We start from the raw sequence: 20,241 nt of genomic DNA, 5'->3' as shown, positions 1-20,241 counted from the left end.
GGCTTCTGTACCTCCTACCCGATGGCAACAGTGAGAAAAGGGCATGCTCTGGGTGCTGGAGGTCCTTAATAATTGACGCTGCCTTTCTGAGACATTGCTTCTTGAAGATGTCCTGAGTACTTTGTAGGCCAGTACCCAAGATGGAGCAGACCAAACTTATAAACCTCCGCAGCTTCTTTCGGTCCTGTGCAGTAGCCCTCACCCCCCTCCATACCAGACAGTGATGCAGCCTGTCAGAATGCTCTCCACGGTACAACTATAGAAGTTTCTGAGTGTATTTGTTGACATGCCAAATCTCTTCAAACTCCTAGTGAAGTATCGCCGCTGTCTTGCCGCCTTTATAATTGCATCGATTTGTTGAGACCAGGTTAGATCCTCAGAGATCTTGACACCCAGAACTTGAACCTGCTCACTCTCTCCACTTCTATTCCTTCTATGAGGATTGGTATGTGTTCCTTTGACTTGTCCTTCCTGAAGTCCACAATCAGTTCTTTCATCTTACTGATGTTGAGTGCCAGGTCGTTGCTGCGACACCATTCCACTAGTTGGCATATCTCACTCCTGTACGTCCTCTCGTCACCACCTGAGATTCCACCAACAACGGCTATATCATCAGCAAATCAATAGATGGTACTTGAGCTATGCCTAGCCACACAGTCATGGGTATATAGAGAGTAGAGCAGTGCGCCAGTGTTGATCGTCAGTGAGGAGGAGATGTTATCACCAATCTGCACAGATTGTGGTCTTCCGGTTAGGAAGTCGAGGATCCATTTGCAGAGGGTGGTACAGAGGCCCAGGTTCTGCAACTTCTCAATCAGGATTGTGGAAATGATGTTGACTTTGAAATTAAAGATGTGCATATTGGAAATAGCTGTTTCGGCAGCATCTAATATGAAATGAATTGGGACATTTGTTAAAATCGAACAGTAGAGAATGAAGATGTGGATGCAGAGATGAGGCATATCGCCAATATTTTCCTTCACTGAAACTGAGGCCACAGTATGATGAAAGCTTCTGAAATAATGCTCATTCTTCAACATTTTCGAGTCCAAAGTAGCCAAGTATCAAATTTCAATGGGGTTGGTGGACCTTCTTGTTAAGACAGGTTTGCAAGTCATTATTTTAAAGGCTATCAAGAATTTACATTTGTACATTGGGCCCCTTCAGGCATGTGTCTGTTGGTTGGAGAACTATCTCGGGCTAAAACGGCCTTGAGAACAATGGTAGTGGCAAACCATTGAAGCAAAGGATGTCGATTGCACTTTCTAAGTCTGACCCATTTTGAAATTGTTCTGTGGTGCTTTGTAGTGATAGGTTTGGCACACAAATATACCATTATATCACTTGAAAAATAGTACCTACTCTTTTAAAAGTCTACATTAATGTAGAATTAACATACACTAACAGGAAAATCTGCGGATGCTGTAAGTCCAAAGCAACACACACAAAATGCTGAAGGAACTCAGCAGGTCAGGCAGCATCAATAGAAAAGAGTAAACAGTGGACGGTTTGGGCCGAGACTCTTTTTCAGGATGTCTCACCCAAAACATCGACTGTTTACTCCCTTCCATTAGATGTTCCCTGACCTGCCGAGTTCCTTCAGCATTTTGTGCATATTGCTTAAGATGTACTACATATTTATGAGAAAGAATATTTATTGACTGAAGTTTGGGTTCTGCTTTGTTGGTTAAAGCTCTTTTGTCACAGGAATGTTGTTCAATCATGGTTGCTCCTTGTTTTTCTCCTCCTCAAACCCAGTTCCCAGCCTTCTCCCTGTAAACTTTGATGCCATATTCAATCAAGAACCAATCAGTTTCTTCCAATGACCTGGCCTCCCCAGCTGCATGTGGCAACAAATTCTTCAAACTCACCACCCTTTGGCGAAAGAAATTTCTCCGCATCTCTGTTTTGAAAGGGCGCCCCTCTATCCTGAAGCTATGCCCTCTTGTCCTAGACTCTCCCACCATGGGAAACAACCTTTCCACATCTACTCTGTCTAGGCCTTTCAACATCTGGAAGGTTTCAATGAGATCCCCCCCTCATCCTTCTGAATTCCAGCGAGTACAGACCCAGGGCCATCAACGTTCCTCATATGATAACCCTTTCATTCCTGTAATCATCCTTGTGAACCTCTGGACCCTCTCCAATGCCAGTATATCTCATCTAAGATGAGGAACCCAAAACTGTACACAATACTCAAGGTGAGGCCTCACCAGTGCCTTATAAAGCCTCAGCATCACATCCCTGCTCTTGTATTCTAGACCTCTTGAAATGAATGCTAATGTAGCATTTACCTTCCTCACCACTGACTCAACCTGTAAGTTAACCTTTAGGGTGTTCTGCACAAAGACTCCCAAATCCCTCTGCATCTCATATTCCTGGGTTTTCTCTCAGTTTAGAAAATAGTCCGCACATTTATTTCTACTACCAAAGAGCATGACGATGCATTTTCCAACATTGTATTTCATTTGCCACTTTCTTGCCCATTCTCCTAATCTATCTAAGTCCTTCTGGATCCTACCTGTTTCCTTAACACTACCTGTCCCTCTACCAATCTTCATATCATCTGCAAACTTGGCTACAAAGCCATCCATTCCATCATCTAAGTCATTTATATACTGCTTAAAAAGAAGTGGTTCCAACACCAACCCCTGCGGAACACCACTAGTCACTGGCATCCAACCAGAAAAGGATCCTTTTATTCCCACTCGCTGCCTCTTGCCAATCAGCCAGTGTTCTAACCATTGTTAGTAACTTTCCTGTAATACCATGGGCTCTTAACTTGGTAAGCAGCCTCATGTGTGGCACCTTGTTAAAGGCCTCCTGAAAATCTAAATATACAACATCCACTGCATCCCCTTTATCTATCCTACTTGTAATATCCTCAAAGAATTCCAACAGGTTTGTCAGGCAGGATTTTCCTTGAAGGAAATCATGCTGACTTTGTCCTGTCTTGACCTCCGTTACCAAGTACTCCATCACCTCATCCTTAACAATCGACTCTAACATCTTCCCAGTGACTGAGGTCAGGATAACTGGTCTATAATTTCCTTTCTGCTGTCTTCCTCCTTTCTTAAAGAGTGGAGTGACATTTGCAATTTTCTAGTCCTCTGGCACTATGCCAGAGTCCAATGATTTTTGAAGGATCATTTCTAATGCCACCACAATCTCTAATGCTACCTCTTTCAGAACCCTAGGGTGCAATTCATCTGATCCGGGTGACTTGTGTACCATTAGGTCTTTTAGCTTTCTGAGCACTTTCTCTCTTGTCATAGTAACTGCACTCATAATTTGGCAATGACTCCACTTTCCAACTTGGGGACATAATGAATGTTACCTTAATTCTAAATAATTCAGGAACACTGTTTTATTAAGTATATATTGGGTTTGATGTGATGGCTTAGTGAGTAATGTGCTTGAATGCATTGCTGATGACTCGCTGCATTCCTTGATTTTCAGGTACCCAAACTTCAATTTAAATATTATTCGTAATGGCTGTAAGATCTTATTCTTGGCAGACAAGAGCTTGCACTTTTTTAAAATAAGTTATCAGTAACTGTGCGTAGGGACTAGAGACATCCCAAAATAGATCTGACCTCTTGCTGTTATGCATAAGAATTCCACCTCTGGCACTTCAGAGGATAGTGTAGTGTCAAAAATCACTCCACAAAGCATATACACACTAAGGAAACTGAATTGCTGTACAAATTAATGCAACCCCACCACCACACCACACCCACCCCCCCATTTTGTGGTTATCTTCATTAGAACTATTTGTCTGGTGTTATTTTCGCTGCTTAAGATACGGTGAGATGCGTCTACTCCACAACCACCATTGATTCCATGACTTGCTCTCTTGAGAGGAGAATGATTTAAAGCTACATGCCATTCTACTCCTGTAGAGTTCAAAGTTAATGACACAAACCTACTTTTATTGTTATTGCTTGGTCTCCTAACAAATAATATAATATATAAGAAATAGCAAGTAATACCACTTGTATAGGGGGGAAATTTAGAATGGAAATAACATTCTACATGCATTCTAACATAACCCTTCCTTTTAGAAGCTAGACAAATGAAGAAATTCTACTGATGTCCTAAACTACTAAATCTAAATTCTTAGCTGTTACCACTTTTCTTAATTAAAAGATACCTAATCCATTTTTGATCACCATATTTTAACAGTTCAGTTGAATTAAAATTGTTGATGTATTTTAAACTTTTTTTAAAAAGAAATGATCACTCTGGTTTTGTTTCAAAGAGCTGTCGGTCACAATTAGCATAAGCTGCCCCCAATGATTGACTGTGTCATGCCCTTTAGTTATCTGGACAAAAATAGTTATCTAAAGTCATCAAAACAAAGACTGAAAAATGAGATGAGGACCTTTTTATAAGTTTGTTCTTTATACAATATTCCTGCGCTGTCTGTAAAGAGTTTGCATGTTCTCCCCATGACCGCATGGTTTTCCTCTGGGTGCTCTGACTGCCTTCCACAGTCCAAAGACCTACTGGCTGGTAGGTTAATTAGTCATTGTAAGCTCTCCTGTGGTTAGGCTAGGGTTAAATCGGGATTGCTAGGCAGCATGGCTTGAAGGGCCTGATGGGCCTATTACGTGCCGGAGCTCAATAAATAAATCTCCTGAAGCAAACGGAGTTGCGGTCTGTCTTGAAGATAAAGCAAGACCTTTGTAAACTAGAATATCCTTTAATTTGGGATGACCAATAATATTTGTTTGGAAGAGGGAAGTTGATTTCTAGAGCCAAAATTGGAGAAAAATGTGCCCAATTGTTAATCCCAATAGCCCACACAAAATGCTGGATGAACTCAGCAGGCCAGGCAGCATCTATGGAAGAGAGTACAGTCGATGTTTCGGGCTGAGACCCTTTAGCAGGATGAGAATATGATTTCTATCAGTTGGCATACAGTCGGTGAAGAAAGTGAACATGCATAAACATGAAATTTGTCCTAAAGTGCAGAATTAGACAATAGGTGCAGGAGTAGGCCATTCGGCCTTTTGAGTCAGCACTGCCATTCACTGTGATCATGGCTGATCATCCACTATCAACTCTCTTAGAAGAGTTGTTTGCACACAGCTCTGAATGCAATGGCAAAATACGCAATGCAACGCGTGTGGCTGTTCGGAATGATATCATATGTGTTAACTAGGGGCCGTGCACAATCCTGATTTGATGGAGACAGCCGTGAGAAGCATGGAGGAACATCTGGAGAAACTTCTGAAATGCCCACTGCTGCTGCTGCTACTGTGCGATCGAGAATCTCCGGAGGGGACGGCCCCAAATCCTCGGCTTTGCCTATTGCCTGTTGCCAGGGCTGGGGTCGAAGCGCTCGGCAGAGATGGTGCTCGGTGTCGGAGAGCTGGTCGGAGGCTTGGAGTTTTCGGACTGACTTGGAGTCGAACTGTGATTGGATGCTTCCAGGATGCTGCATCAGCAAGTTTGCGGCGCTGGAGGTTCACCGTCTGCGTAAGACGATGGGACTTCCGAGAGACTTTGAGACTTTTACTGTGCCCATGGTCTGTTCTTTATCAAATTACGGTATTGCTCTGCACTGTTGTAACTATATGTTATAATTATGTGGTTTTTGTCAGTTTTTCAGTCGGTTTGTCATGTGTTTCTGTGATATCATTCTGGAGAAACATTGTATCATTTCTTAAAGCATGCATTACTAAATGACAATAAAAGAGGACTGTGTGTCCTCATAATCTAATCTAAATTCGAGTTAAATTGATCACAGCTTTATGAAAAGGAGTATACTTGGACCAGGATATGTAATGTAATGCTAACATCATTTTAAAGTGAGCATTTGGCATTTTGAAAATTACATTTTATGTTCACATTTGTGTTTTTCATCATATTGTTACACCCTCAGAACAAAGTGATCACAGCTTCCTCTCTAAACAGACAATTTCCAGAATAAATGTGAACATTTCTATTAATTAAGGCAAGTGTGTACATATGTAAAATGTGTATATTTGAATGTCTTTTTGGAGGGAGGCAGAATGATTTGTCTCCTCAACTGATGGGAGATCAGCAAACTCAGAAGGTAGTTTTCCAAACTTGTGTTCTAGGCAGGAGTCTGCAAGAACAGATGGAAATTCCACGCAGTAATTTGTAGAAGTCCTAGTCTCAGACATCCCACCCTGCAAAAACTCATTTCAGGGAGGTAGCACCACCACCCCCATCCCCTGCAACCCCATATCCGCACCCCCCCCCCCCGCACCCCGGGTCGACCTCCAAAGGTGTATGTATACAGGATATTTGATTATGAAAGAACATAAAAAGAAATAAAAGCATAAGGTGTATCCTTATTATATTGCCTTATGTAGAAAATGTGACATTAAAACATCTACTTATTATATTGGAGTCATATTTTTTTATTCTATTACAACTTTAAGTGAGTCTACAGGGAGTTTGGCCTCATCACATAGGACATCAATAGAATAGCTCCTTAGCAGCTAGTCAGCTAATTTAAATAACGTTAGCTATGCTAATGAATGAATGACACCTGTTAAACTCACTTCATGTCTTTTACAGTCATTTAACCCACCATGGACAATAGAAAAGTCACTGTTGCAAGCAGTGCAGCGAGCAACACTCATTATTTTTGAACCCTATTAGGCAGGGGTACACTTTAGTGTAGTCTGGGATGAAGTATGTTTTGTATTTTCTATTTTTGGATATCTCGCTCTCTCTCTCTCGCTCTCACTCTCGATTTCCGGGATATTGTATATAACTTGCGTGCGTCAGGGAACCACTATCAATATGTGGGGACACTTCCAGGAGAGGTGGGATGTCTGTAGTCTCAGCATTTTAATTAAGTGGAGAATGTATCATATTTCCTTTTTAAAAAGGAAACCAGAGCTACACTTTGGTTTCAATTTGGTTAAATGTAAGTGTGTGTGCAGAAGTGCCAAGCAGTACTAGTGTTCCTGCTGCAATACGTTCATAACCAGAGTACTTTCAACTACCCGGCATTACGCATCTTGAATAATAATCCTTTCATGAACTTGTCTATTTTAGTGTTGTCAATTGAATGCATTGGCCAATAGATCCTGTATCATTTATTGCTTTTTTTTTTAATACATATGCTTTCACCAACTTTTGTTTTGTAGATCTTGACCTAAACCATGGGTGTGGTAGTGGCAGATGATAAAGCGCCAGAAGTTAAAGCCCCTGATGGAGGCTGGGGTTGGGCGATTCTCATTGGATGTTTCGTCATCACTGGGTTCTCTTATGCCTTTCCAAAAGCAGTCAGTGTTTTCTTCAAGGAATTAATCAAGGAGTTCCATGTTGGGTACAGTGATACTGCTTGGATCTCTTCCATTGTTCTTGCCATGTTGTATGGAACAGGTAAGCATTTAAATTGAATTGACTTTATTTCTTGCATCCTTCACATACATGAGGAGTAAAAATCTTTGTTATGTCTAAATCTGCAATTTATAGTAACTTGTAATAAATAGTATGTACAACAGGTCAGTCAATATAGCATAGAAATACAATTGTATCAATTATAGGGGAGAGTTTGGCCAGGATGGATCTTTGTTCCTAAAAACATTAGAGAATGAGGGGTGACTGTATAAATATATTTAACATTAAGAGGCATAGATAAGGTGGATGTTTATCTTTTTTCCATGGTAGGGAGTCCAAAACTAGTGGGCAAAGATTTAGTGTGAGAGGCGAAAGATTTTAGAGACCTGAGGGGCAAACTTTTTCACCCAGATGGTGGTGCGTATATGGAATGAGGTGAGGTGCCACACAAAGCAGTTGAGAGAGATACTGTAATCCCATCATTGTATAAAAAGCCCTTGAATAGGTCCATGGAGAGGAGGGACATGGGAGGAAATGGGCTGAATGCAGGAAATTGGGACTAGCTAAGTGGACAACGCAGTCAGCATTGACCAGTTGGACAGAAAGGCCTATATGAGTACTAGTCTCTCAGTTAATTGTGGATGTCCAGTGTCTGTGGTCTGTTAGTAAACTTGAATCCAAGTGGCCCTAGCCTTATTAAGAACCAACAATGAATGCATTTCATGGTCATTTTTTGGCTGTGTGCTATTTTTAGATGTATGAGGATACAAAACTTGCTTTTGAAAATTCTAAAAATAAATTAATTTTTAAAATTTGATTTATGTAAAAAATGAGTTGTAGAAATACACATTTGAGATCAAGGGGCACATTTTCCTGATCAATTTGTCTTGCTGCACAAGACCAGATGCCTATAATGGCTTCTTGCTAATTTATTTAGCTGTTGGTAAAAGCTTTTAGAACTCACTTGGAAGCAAGTGAAGGGCCACTTCTATTCTTGTATTGGTTCCATAGCAAGAAAATCTAGACTTTCAAAAAAATTAAGGCGTCATCAAAGGAACTAATTTCATCAACCATGTACCTTGCATATACCAATAAAATGAAATGACAGATTGCTCAAATTTGTAAGGCAAAAAATCTCCAATTGAATGGTTTCCTTGATTTCCAAGTGAGCCTCAAATTGATAAGTCAATATTCCTGTATTTGACTGGTAGTACATTATTACAGGAGCAAATGTTGCTGCTGAGCACAATTTCCAGATCCTAATGGACAAAATATGCAGCAAAAATTGAATGGGGCAGGATCACTAATTGCTAAGAAGATGCTATAGCCAAATAGCAACTATTCACATGTTGGAGTAGATCAATCTTGACACTAATATTATGGATTTGAATCCTTTCTGGATGCACGAGAGACAAGTCTCTTAAATAATAATTCCACAGACTGGCTTCAAAACTATTCCTGCCTTTTGCAGTTTACTCTCTGATTGCTGATGCTTCCCAAACCACCATCTTGAGCCTCTGAAATGTAGAGGGGCTGCCGAATTGCCTGGTCAACAGCTGTTGTTGTTTGATGGGCACTGGATCTTCACTAATATAATGTAAGTGCTGGTGAACTGAATAACCCGTTTGAACCTCCCCTCGATGGACTATTGTGTGTGCTTAACAACCACCCACCATCCAGTGGCTGAGTTCAAACAATTTGGCTGTACAATTCATTATACTAGTTCTTGCCCCCAACTTAGCCAGAAACTGCAGCTGTCTTAGCAACATATGGTAAATGAATATACATTACCCAGTTTATAATTAGTAGCAAGTCTACTTTATGCAAAATCCTAAAGTAAACTAGCATCTAATTATTTTACAAAAGTTCTTGGATGTTATGACTGTCAGAGAATGCTTGGATGTAGTTTTATGTTGTAATTTGTTTGCAGCAGGTGAGGGAAGGTGGAAGTATTTAGAATACAGAGATTAGAAAAGGCATTTTCTATATTTGTGTGCATCAGCTTTTATTTAAACCAACTGTTTTTTAGTTGTAATTAACTATTGGATCAACTTTAGGTTTTTCAACACTTTCGGTTCACAATGGGTTACAGCTGAATGAAATTTAGTGAACTTTACCCGCAGCTGTCTTCCTGTTTTTTTTAAATAGTGAATTGCTGTTCACCTTTGATTATCATACTGACGATAACAGTGGGGAAATAGTACCAAGCCTTTTCCTCTTTCTTCACAGTACCATTACTTATCAGTAACTGCATACACCATCCATAAGACATTTGGGGAAACATTACAATAATGCAGTATGGCTTAGTAATTTCCTAGGTTCATTCAAGTTTTTCCAAAAAAAAGCCAGGAAGGAGGTCATCATTTTCATTTAACTCTTTCTGAATTGGCTTTGCTTACCAGTTAGTACTGAATTTACAAGAGCTTACAATTGGTTTTCCTAGTTTAGGGATGGAGAAAATTGATGAAGGTTACTTCTGATGGCCTCGCAGGAAGAGGAACATTCATTAACACCAAGTTCTAATGTAGGCAGTCTGACCATTAGTGCAACATTATCTTCAGGCCTGGTGTGAATGGTGATCACTTGTAGTATTTTCTTGTCAAGTGGCTCCATTGACTCTTGGTTTCTACATGAAACTAATAGTTCCATTTGAATTGTAATGTGAGAATGGAAATTGATAGTAGATTTGTTTTTATTTCAGAATAGTGAATAAGTGAGTTCTAAACACAGACTTGTAGTTGGTCTTAGAGTTGGTCTTATTCAATTTACCACTCTGAGCAATTGTAGATGTAACATTTATACTTGGGAATGAACAAAATATTTCTCAGAACAACAGAACCAATTTCCTCCATTGAAGATTATCTATTTATTTGTCTCAAATCATTTGGAAGTTCAACTATTTTAGTTGTTTTATCACCTTAAAACTTCAGATTGCTGTTTGTGTTGGGTAATTACATGTAATTCACAGATTTAACATCAAGGCAGTGAGTAATTCTGTAAACATGGAGCTGTTCTCTGCTGTATTCTCCCATATAGCAAAACCGGGGTGATCAGAATTAGGTGTAATATCACTGGCATATCTTGAAATTTGATGCTATGCAGCAGAAGTACATTGCAATACACAATAATAAAAACTAAATCATAGTAAGAAGTATATGTATTTTTAAAAAATTAAATAGAGGGGAAAAAATAGGGAGGTTCCTAGGTTCAATGTCCATTCAGGAATTTCAGGAATCTGATGACAGAGGGGAAGAAGCTGTTCCTGAATCGTTGTGTGTGTGTCTTCAGGCTCCTGTACCTTCTCCCTGATGGTGGCAATGAGAAGAGGGCTTGGGCTGATGAGTGGTAAATGATATTAACCTCACTCAGGTATTAGGTAATGGTGATTTCTGAAAACTGGGGAGACAAGTAATATACTTGGCAATACTTTATTACATTATCGAAATTGCATAGTATTTCAAGCACTTTCTGCAGCACATGCTGGAAGTATTATTGTGGGATGATCTGTGAGAAGAAAAAGTAGTAAATTGGTCAAAGGAGTGAGTGCATTTGTTTAGAAGTCCTTTTGAATAGAAATGTGACCATGTTTTCTTAGCTTTGCAGTAAGATTAAAAGTGCTGATTGCTAATTAAATGCAATTGATACAAGGACATTAGACAAATAGCAGAAATGTGATACAATTCAAGTGTCCAACACTGGTGGTCTGAGCTGGTCTTTAAACAGCTTTTGTACAAATCAAAATGCTAGATTGGACAGTATTAATTTCAAATGTGGCATGGGATGCCTGTACATTTCAGTTGGCTGTTGGCAACTTTTAACATGCAACTTTTTTGTCTTGTCCATTTTTCCCTTGGCCTTCTGCTCTTTATCTTTATGAACTTGATTTGATATGAAATTTTCTGAATTATTCTTATTTTGTATCCTGGGGAAAAATACACACGCAGGACAACAAATACTTTTGTGGGCCTTAAATTCGTCTATCTGTTTTAGATGTTTTATTGCAGAAAGAGGGTATCAAACTAAAAATGACAAAATAAATTAAAATAGTTCCCGCTATTACAATCCCAGTTTAACTTCAGACCACGCCCTTGTTACGTATACAGTATGGAAATAACTAAAACAAGATATACGGAACCAATTTGGTAGTGGCCATTCTTAAAAAAAAAACAATACAAACAATGTGAGAATCCCACCCATCCAACCTTGTACACAACATCAAAAATATGAATAAATGCATCTCATCTCAACTAAGAGATATACTTCTTTGGAACACACATGCTTAACTTCCAAACACACGTAGGCTAGACCTTGAAATGAGTTCTCCTTGCTCATGCTACGTGAACCGAGGTGAACACATTCACATTCGGTCATGAAACAATAAAGAAAGACAAACTTTTACAATATATTGCCTTGTAGTTGAATTACTAAAAAAGCTAGCCTAGTAGGCCAATTAAGGAACTTCGCAATCGCGCTATCCAGCGCTGATCAGTTTAGATTAGATTAGATTGAGGACATGCAGTCCTCTTTTATTGTCATTTAGTAATGCATGCATTAAGAAATGATACAATATTCCTCCGGTGTGATATCACAGAAACACAGGACAGACCAAGACTGAAAAACTAACAAAACCACGTAATTATAACATATAGTTACAACGGTGCAACAATACCATAACTTGATGAAGAACAGTCCATGGCACAGTATTTATTTTAAAAAAAAAAAAGTTCAAAGACTCTCGAAAGTCCCACATCTCACGCAGACAAGAGAAGGAAGAAAACGCTCCCTGCCATGCCCAACCACAGTCTGGCTCTGAGTCGTCCGAAAACTTCGAGCTCTGATCAGCCCTCCAACACCGAGTACTGAGCACCATCTCTATCTGACCGCTTTGACCTCAGCCTCGGTCGTCAACAGCAGGCAAAGCCAGGGATTTTGGGGCCTTCCCTCCGGAGATTCTCGATCGCACAGTAACAACGGCAGCGAAACCAGGCATTTCAGAAATTTCTCAGATGTTCCTCTGCTTCTCAGGTCTGTCTTCATCAAATCAGAATTGTCCACGGCCCCTATTTAACAAATACGATATCATTTCACCGGAGAGCTGCGTGCGCTGCATTGTGCTGCCATCTTCTCCTCCCACCTTTACTTGTGAAAATCTAAAGCATCCACATGTAAAGCACATCAAATTACTAATATTCTAGATTTACAAACAAGTATAAATGGATTTACATGGATTTTGTCAAATATTATTCACCTTTCCTCACCAAACATGGGAAAAGCACTCTAATGTCGTCCTTTCTAGAACATGGCAACTCTTCGTTCTACTCCACCCATGCAAAATGACATCACCATTTTCTCAAGCACAGGCAGCTATTTTAGCATTATCAAGGTAAATATGTAAGTGCACTTTAACAATAAAGAAATGATATTCAATGGTCACCTAGTTACATTTATTTCTTTCAGAATTAGGTTTAATATCACTAGCACATGTCATGAAATTTGTTTTGCAGCAGCAATACATGGTAATACACAATAAAAACTACAAAGTACAGTAAGGGTGTGTATGTGTGTGTGTGTGTGTATATTATGAAATCCACACACCCCCCACACCACACACCCCACACAAAAAATAGCGTAATTGAGTTCATATGTTCAATGTCCATTCAGAAATCTGATGGTGAAGGGGAAAAAGCTGTTCCTGAAACATTGAGTGTTAGTGTGTTTTTTTTCAGTCCAGTGCTATTCATGTTATCAACACTGTTATTGTCCCATCTCCCTCACCATGTCATTCAAACACAGCAACTGAAGCCTGCTCAATATTTTATGTAAATGATTTAGTCAAGTCTATTTAAAAGTACATTGAAATTCTAAAATTTTATTTATTTTTACATTTTCTAATCATTCACAGCTTTACACATTATCTATTTATTTTGCTGTAATCCTTTATCCATGTGCTGTGAGTCATCATTCTTCACATTCTCTGCTTTATCTCTTTCTCAAAACTGCAGACCTCCTTCTTTCTCTTCCATCTATGGACTTGAAAACTATCACTATCGTACAATCAATTTTAGTGATGGTAGACACAGTTACAGTCGTTGCCATTTCCCTACGTTAATAAGTCCATTACTTATTGTATGGAATACTTATTAGATGGAAACTGAGCAAAATGTCACTCATGAGCAAGAGACTAGTTGTAGCTCAGTAATCACTTGCTTATCTTTTGATATGAGCTTTGCAGTGGTTTTAAAAACTTCCACATGAGACAAACTTGACTGTTCGGAAGTTTTTTTTAACTCAGCACAAGCCTGACGAACTCTTTCTTTTGTTTCCCCCCCCCCCCCCCCCCAACCCCTGCTAGGACCTTTATCCAGTGTGCTTGTAAATCGCTTTGGTTGTCGTCCTGTTATGATGGCAGGAGGCTTTTTTGCATCAGCGGGTATGATACTGGGATCACTGTGCACCAGCATTATTCAAATCTACTTAACAGTTGGAGTTATCACTGGTAAGGAATTGTCAAAACCAAAACAACTTTATTTTAAAGCAAAGTATATGAATATTGGAAGTCTGATATGTGGAATGTGAGAAATCGGCAGCATCTATAGAGAATGAAACAGTATTAATGTGATATTTTGCAAGTTCTTCAGTGGTATGAAATGTTGATCGGCATACTGTCCATTACTTTGATAAATGTCAATAATTTTTTTTCCTTATTGGAAGGTAAGTGAGCAACTCAGCTGGAAAAACTCAGTCATATTAGTCATGTGCGCAAGTTGTGTATGCAGAGATACAATAGGAAAACTTGCAGCAGCTTCACAGGCACATAACAAACTATATATTCCCACAAACACGAGAAAATCTGCAGATAACAGGAATTCTGCAGATGCTGGAATTTCAAGCAACACACATAAAAATTGCTGGTGAACGCAGCAGGCCAGGCAGCATCTATAGGAACAGGTATAGTTGACGTTTCTGGCCGAGACCCTTCATCAGGACTAACTGAAAGAGATAGATTTGAGGGGGGAGGGGGAGATCCAAAATGATAGGAGAAGACAGGAGGGGGAGGGATGGAGCCAAGAGCTGGAAAGTTGATTGGCAAAAGGGATATGAGAGGATCATGGGACGGGAGGCCTAGGGAGAAAGAAACCCCACCAGCCTCCGGGTCCAACATATAATTCTCCGTAACTTGCTCCACCTCCAATGGGATCCCACCACTAAGCACATCTTTCCCTCTTCCCCCCCCCCCCCAAGGCTCCTGCAGGGATCCCTCCCTAAGCGACTCCCTTGTCCATCTGTTCCACCCCCCCCCCCCCCCACTGATCTCCCTCCTGGCACTTACCCTTGCAAGCAGAACAAGTGCTACACGTGCCCTTACACTTCCTCCCTCACCACCATTCAGGGCCGCAGACAGTCCTTCCAGGTGAGGCGACACTTCACCTGTGAGTCGGCTGGGGTGATATACTGCGTCTGGTGCTCCCGATGTGGCCTATATATTGGCGAGACCCAACACAGGCTGGGAGACCGTTTCGCTGAGCACCTACGTTCTGTCCGCTAGAGAAAGCAGGATCTCCCAGTGGCCACACATTTAATTCCACGTCCCATTCCCATTCTGATATGTCTATCCACGGCCTCCTCTACTGTCAAGATGAAGCCACACTCAGGATGGGGGAACAACACCTTTATATTCCGCCTGGGTAGCCTCCAACCTGATGGCATGAACATTGACTTCTCAAACTTCTGCTAATGCCCCACCTCCCCCTCGTACCCCATCCGTCATTTATTTATTTATTATTAATTTTCTCTGTCCCTCCCTCCCTCTCTCCCATTCCCATTCTGATATGTCTATCCACAGCCTCCTCTACTGTCAAGATGAAGCCACACTCAGGATGGGGGAACAACACCTTTATATTCCGCCTGGGTAGCCTCCAACCTGATGGCATGAACATTGACTTCTCAAACTTCCACTAATGCCCCACCTCCCCCTCGTACCCCATCCATTATTTATTTATTTATTTATTATTAATTTTCTCTGTCCCTCCCTCTCTCCTTTCCCCCTCCTCCCCCCCTCCCCCTCCTCCCCTGTCAGTGGAGATTTCTTACAGAGCGAACTGGGCCTCAGCTTGTACGAACCAAGTGATGCCATTTTTCTCCCATAACTCCCAACGGTTTCAAAGTGACTGTGTTGGCCGCCATTTTCAATAACTCTGGAATCACCCCAGAGTATCAGGGTTACCAATGTAGGAATCTGCAAATAAAACGAAGTGAAGTGTTTTATGTTAATAAAACCCATAACACATTTTCTTGAACTCCAAAACCTACACCACAAAAGCGGGTTGCTAAAAACCTTTTGCATAATAACATCATCACGTCAGACCAGCCTCTTAAAGTGAAACCCCAATTCAATGTCAGTGGTTGTGAATTGTGTACATTTCTCCCAATTGCATTGTCCTACAATATTTCTATAATCAACTGAATTCTACTCTTCTTTTCACTTGCCAGTATCCAACTAAAGAAACTCAGCAAATAAAACTAGGGTTTGAATTTCTGGTTTAATGTATCTGCATTTAAGCATATATTTTTTTTGGAATTAATTTGATTTTAATTAATTTGTGAGTAATCCCCCTTAACTGAATGAAGCACTCTCTTTTGTTTTATCCCTAGGTCTGGGTCTAGCTTTGAACTTCCAACCATCACTTATTATGATAAACCGCTACTTTGACAAGCGGCGACCATTAGCAAATGGCTTAACTGCAGCTGGGAGTCCTGTGTTCTTGTGTGGCCTCTCTCCATTAGGCCAGATCCTATCCAAGCACTACGGATGGAGGGGCGGCTTCCTTATTGTTGGGGGTCTACTGTTGAACTGCTGTGCATGTGCAGCCCTGATGAGACCACTGAAAGCAAGCACCAAAGGACAAGCAAAATTAGAGGGAGGAAAGGACACGCAGGTGGAGAAAGCAAAGAAGAAGAAAATGAAGCTGCTGGACTTCTCAGTTTTTAAGGATCGAGGTTTTGTGATCTATACAATAGCAGCTTCTGTCATGGTCTTTGGACTCTTTGTTCCTCCTGTCTTCGTAGTAAACTATGCAAAAGACTTGGGAGTACCAGATACTGATGCTGCTTTCTTGTTGAGCATCCTGGGTTTTGTTGATATTTTTGCCCGACCTCTTTGTGGTGTTATTGCTGGATTGAAGGCCGTCCGACCTCGATGTGTATATTTTTTTGGCTTTGCTATGATTTTCAATGGGATTACAGATCTTGGTGGCTCTTTTGCTGGTGATTATACTGGACTGACTGTCTTTTGCATTTTCTTTGGAATGTCCTATGGAATGGTGGGAGCCCTGCAGTTCGAAGTCTTGATGGCAGTTGTTGGAACCCAAAAGTTCTCAAGTGCTATTGGCCTGGTATTATTGGTTGAAGCCATGGCTGTCTTGGTAGGCCCACCAGGAGCTGGTAAGTGTGTATGTTCACCAATAATATTCAATTAGGGAACAACGGTGGAGGGTATGAACAAAATAACTTGAATGCTATAAATATGGAAAAGAGGCACAACATAGTTTTCAGTCACCAGACCTATTAAGATCAGGAGTGGAGTCCCTGTGGCATAAGGAGAAGTGATGATATCTACTCTGTCTCGTCATTCAGATCTACACACACTTTATAAGTACCAGAAATGAATTTGAGACAAAAATATAGGCTTGTTTTTCCAATATTCCCTTTCCCTGCAAGTTGGAATGGGATCTGAAGGCTTCCTTCTGATTGGTTAAGTGATTTTCTTGTCACTGGCCGATTATAGAAGATCCGGTTCAAAGTGTTGTTTTTCCTTCTATTGGTTTACATGATTTGTTATTTTCCCTCTTTCTCTGTGCATATTGGGGGGTGGTCTTTTTTTTAAATTGGGTTCTTTGCTTCGCGACTGCCTGTAAGCAAACAAATCTCAAGGTATTATAATTTATACATTCTTTGTTAATAAATGTACTTTGAATCTTCGCAGCAGGGAGGGAAGGAGTACATTTTTTAAAAAATGTAAATTGTAGTGCACAGTTTGGGAGTTTCTGGTATTGCAATCTTAATATCTGCTTTAACAGAGCAATATTTCTTAATGTTGCTCTTTACTTGCATGAATGTTAGTTTCCATGTGATATACTGATGTTTTCTTTTGTATTTACCTGTTATAGGGAAGTTGTTGGACTATACGAAAGCTTACAAGTACGTTTTTTACTTGGCTGGTTCTGAAGTGGTCCTCTCTGCCCTAATAATGGTTATTGGAAACATTTTATGCATAAGTGGGAAAAAGAAATCGTCTGAAATTGAGCAAAAGGAAGACGTAGAGGAAGGGGAAAAGCAACAGGAACAGCGACCAGGGGCAGTGGAGTCTGTGGAGGTGGAGCAGTTCTTAAAAAATGAGACCGGAGAAAATGGTGAAATTTTACCAACACCTGAAACGAGTGTATGAAACTTGATGGAAGAAACAATGTTTACAGAGGTCAATGAAATGAGTTTGTGTATTTATTTAGAAATGTGGGTTGAGTAGGTAACAAAAACATGTATTGTTGAGTAGGTGTTATTTAATTGTGCAGAATATTTTTGTGACATTTGTTTTAAATTTGCTGCCTTGCATTTGTCATTGTGTGTCTTTCAGAAATCTTTAAAATGTAACGGTATTTTTCATAAGTTAAGAGATGCTTTAAGAGCATTTTGGAGGTGTGGAGGATGAAAATATCAAACCTATAGACCTGATTTCCACAAAAATGGGGAAAGAAACAGGTGTACAACCTAAACTATGCTAACAATATTGATGACAACAATACTCCTCCACTTTACTGTGGAAAACAGCAGCCAATTTATGTGGCAGAATCACTTGTGGACCAGCATAAGTTAGGTATTTTTAGAGAAAGCAGAAAGGAACTAGATGCAAACTTGGCATTGTCTGGAGTACTAACCACATTCTTCTAGTGTTTTTTAATGTCAACTAAGTAGCCAAGTTGCTAGTATGTAGCAAACTTCCAAGGCAATAGCATAATGTTAGAACCTTTTTAAAGCCCCTTGTTGTTAATATTGGCTTGCTACCATTGAAAAATATTCTTGCTCTGATTCATACAGATTAATATTTACACTGTACTGAGACATGAGACTGATAATGATTAAAGCTTCCAATAATTCTACTGTACTTTCCATTTTTTTACTAGATTAGGAGTGTCTGACTAAATATGTGCTTTGTGAAACCTGGAACAAGAATTTCTATCCATGTTGATATTGAACATTGGTTAATTGACAGAGGGAGCACAAAGCAAAGTTTAATTTTTGGAACTGGGTGATTGGAACTGCCTCTGTGGCAGCACAATGCATTAGTCCAGCTTTAATGTAAGATACCCATTTAAACACCCCTTTTAGGACATAGCCACATTTACAGAGAAGTCGACTGCTTTTTAATTGCAGACCAGCATGGGTTGTGAGCATATTGACACTAGTTGAAGCATCCTGTGCAACATTATCCATACATGCCCACGAGCATTTCAAGTTCCTAAATTACAAGAATAAAATCTAAAACTGAGAAACTAGCCTGTCAGTGGTTGTTGGAAAGCCTCTATTTCTTAAAATTCTTAACTGATAGCGGAATCTGTAATTCTGATTTGGAAGTCCCAAACTACTATTGCCGTTCTTAAGTGTAAGATTTCATTTTCAATACATTCATGGAGGTGTGAAAACAGATACCCTGGTGGTGTAATGCCAAAAGTTATTCTCAGGACTTAATTTTGAAAGAGCAAGTACTGTAAATGAGGAATTATTCCAACTGCCAAACAGGTATTAGAACACAGTTGCTTTGATTCATTAAATTGAATGCACTAGTGAAACTGAAAATCTGCCAGTAAGTTTTAACACATTTTTAAACAACTTGTTTTCGTTCAGTAAAACACATTCTGGCATAAAAGTATAATAAACAGAATTGATGTAAAAATATTTGTATTTCATTTTTGTTGATGTTTCATGACTGGTCCAGCAACTCAATTCATTTTAACTTGAAATTCATGTAATCAGTTCAAATTCAATTGATAAACTCTTAATGCAGTAAAACTAGAGACATTTAATTAAGTTAAATTAGTTTTAAGATGGGGTTGAAGAAAGGCCCACGGCTATTCTCAATTGATGCCTCTCTATATTATATGTCCATTGTATTCCTTGCACTTAAACAGATTATCACTTGTCTATATTTAAATTTGATTGTAGCAGTGCAGCCTATTACAGTCATATGGCCTTAGTTCTCTGTTCCATGTTGAATCAGCCCTTCAAATACATTTCTGTAGAATGAAGTCCCAAGTTATCCAGTGACTTGTGCTGCTATTTTAAAACGCTGAATAATTTTAAATGTACAGGCTGTTACAGAAGATGGTATATTAGATCCTTCAGTTAATGCCGCCATATTTAAATAGAAGCTTGTGTTCTTGTATATGTCTGGTTTGAGCAAGCACATGGTGTTCATTGTTAGTATTATCAAGACTCTTGGATCTTTTGCAATACTGCTATAGCACAGCAAGATACTGAATAAACTAGCTACCACTAATTCTGAGAATATTACCTGCAGTATTGCAAAAGATCCAAGAGTCTTGATAATACTAACAATGAACACCATGTGCTTGCTGAAGGATCTAATATACTCAAGTTTTAAGGAAGTTGAGTGTAAATTGTCTATAGTTTAAGTAAGTTGAGCAGTCATGCTTTATCTAAAAACGTGTAATGAAGTAGTAGCAAACAGGAGATGACAGATTAACAGTTAAAGCAACAGGCAGAATCAAGTAGATTGTATAGTCTGCTGGGATGATGACGGGGCTCAGTAACTCTTGCAGGGTAGTTAAAGTCTTGGAATGTTATATGCATGTAAAAAAATGCTTGACTATTGATGTTACATTGTTAACACACTTTTAA

General features: G+C 39.6%; 1 protein-coding gene across 5 annotated transcripts in view; it reads left to right on the top strand.

Annotated features, from left to right (window-relative positions):
- Positions 1–19,276, top strand: part of LOC140187346 (monocarboxylate transporter 4-like) — a 42,690-nt gene extending 23,414 nt beyond the window's left edge. For 4 of the 5 annotated variants that reach the window (XM_072242566.1, XM_072242564.1, XM_072242568.1 and 1 more), the window contains 4 exons: positions 7,134–7,371; positions 13,682–13,825; positions 15,982–16,770; positions 17,496–19,276. In XM_072242566.1, the coding sequence (XP_072098667.1) occupies positions 7,149–7,371; positions 13,682–13,825; positions 15,982–16,770; positions 17,496–17,773 (1,434 nt within the window). In that variant the 5' untranslated portion in view covers positions 7,134–7,148 and the 3' untranslated portion in view covers positions 17,774–19,276. Of the gene's footprint in view, positions 1–5,908; positions 5,963–7,133; positions 7,372–13,681; positions 13,826–15,981; positions 16,771–17,495 lie in introns of those variants that run through there. The other variant, XM_072242567.1, reaches the window with a different exon arrangement.
- Positions 19,277–20,241: the final 965 nt, after the last annotated feature.

Source organism: Mobula birostris, chromosome 24 (assembly GCF_030028105.1).
Source record: "Mobula birostris isolate sMobBir1 chromosome 24, sMobBir1.hap1, whole genome shotgun sequence".
Lineage (NCBI taxonomy): Eukaryota > Metazoa > Chordata > Chondrichthyes > Myliobatiformes > Myliobatidae > Mobula > Mobula birostris.
Note: the sequence above shows the minus strand (reverse complement) of the source record. Positions and strands in the feature narration are given on the sequence as shown.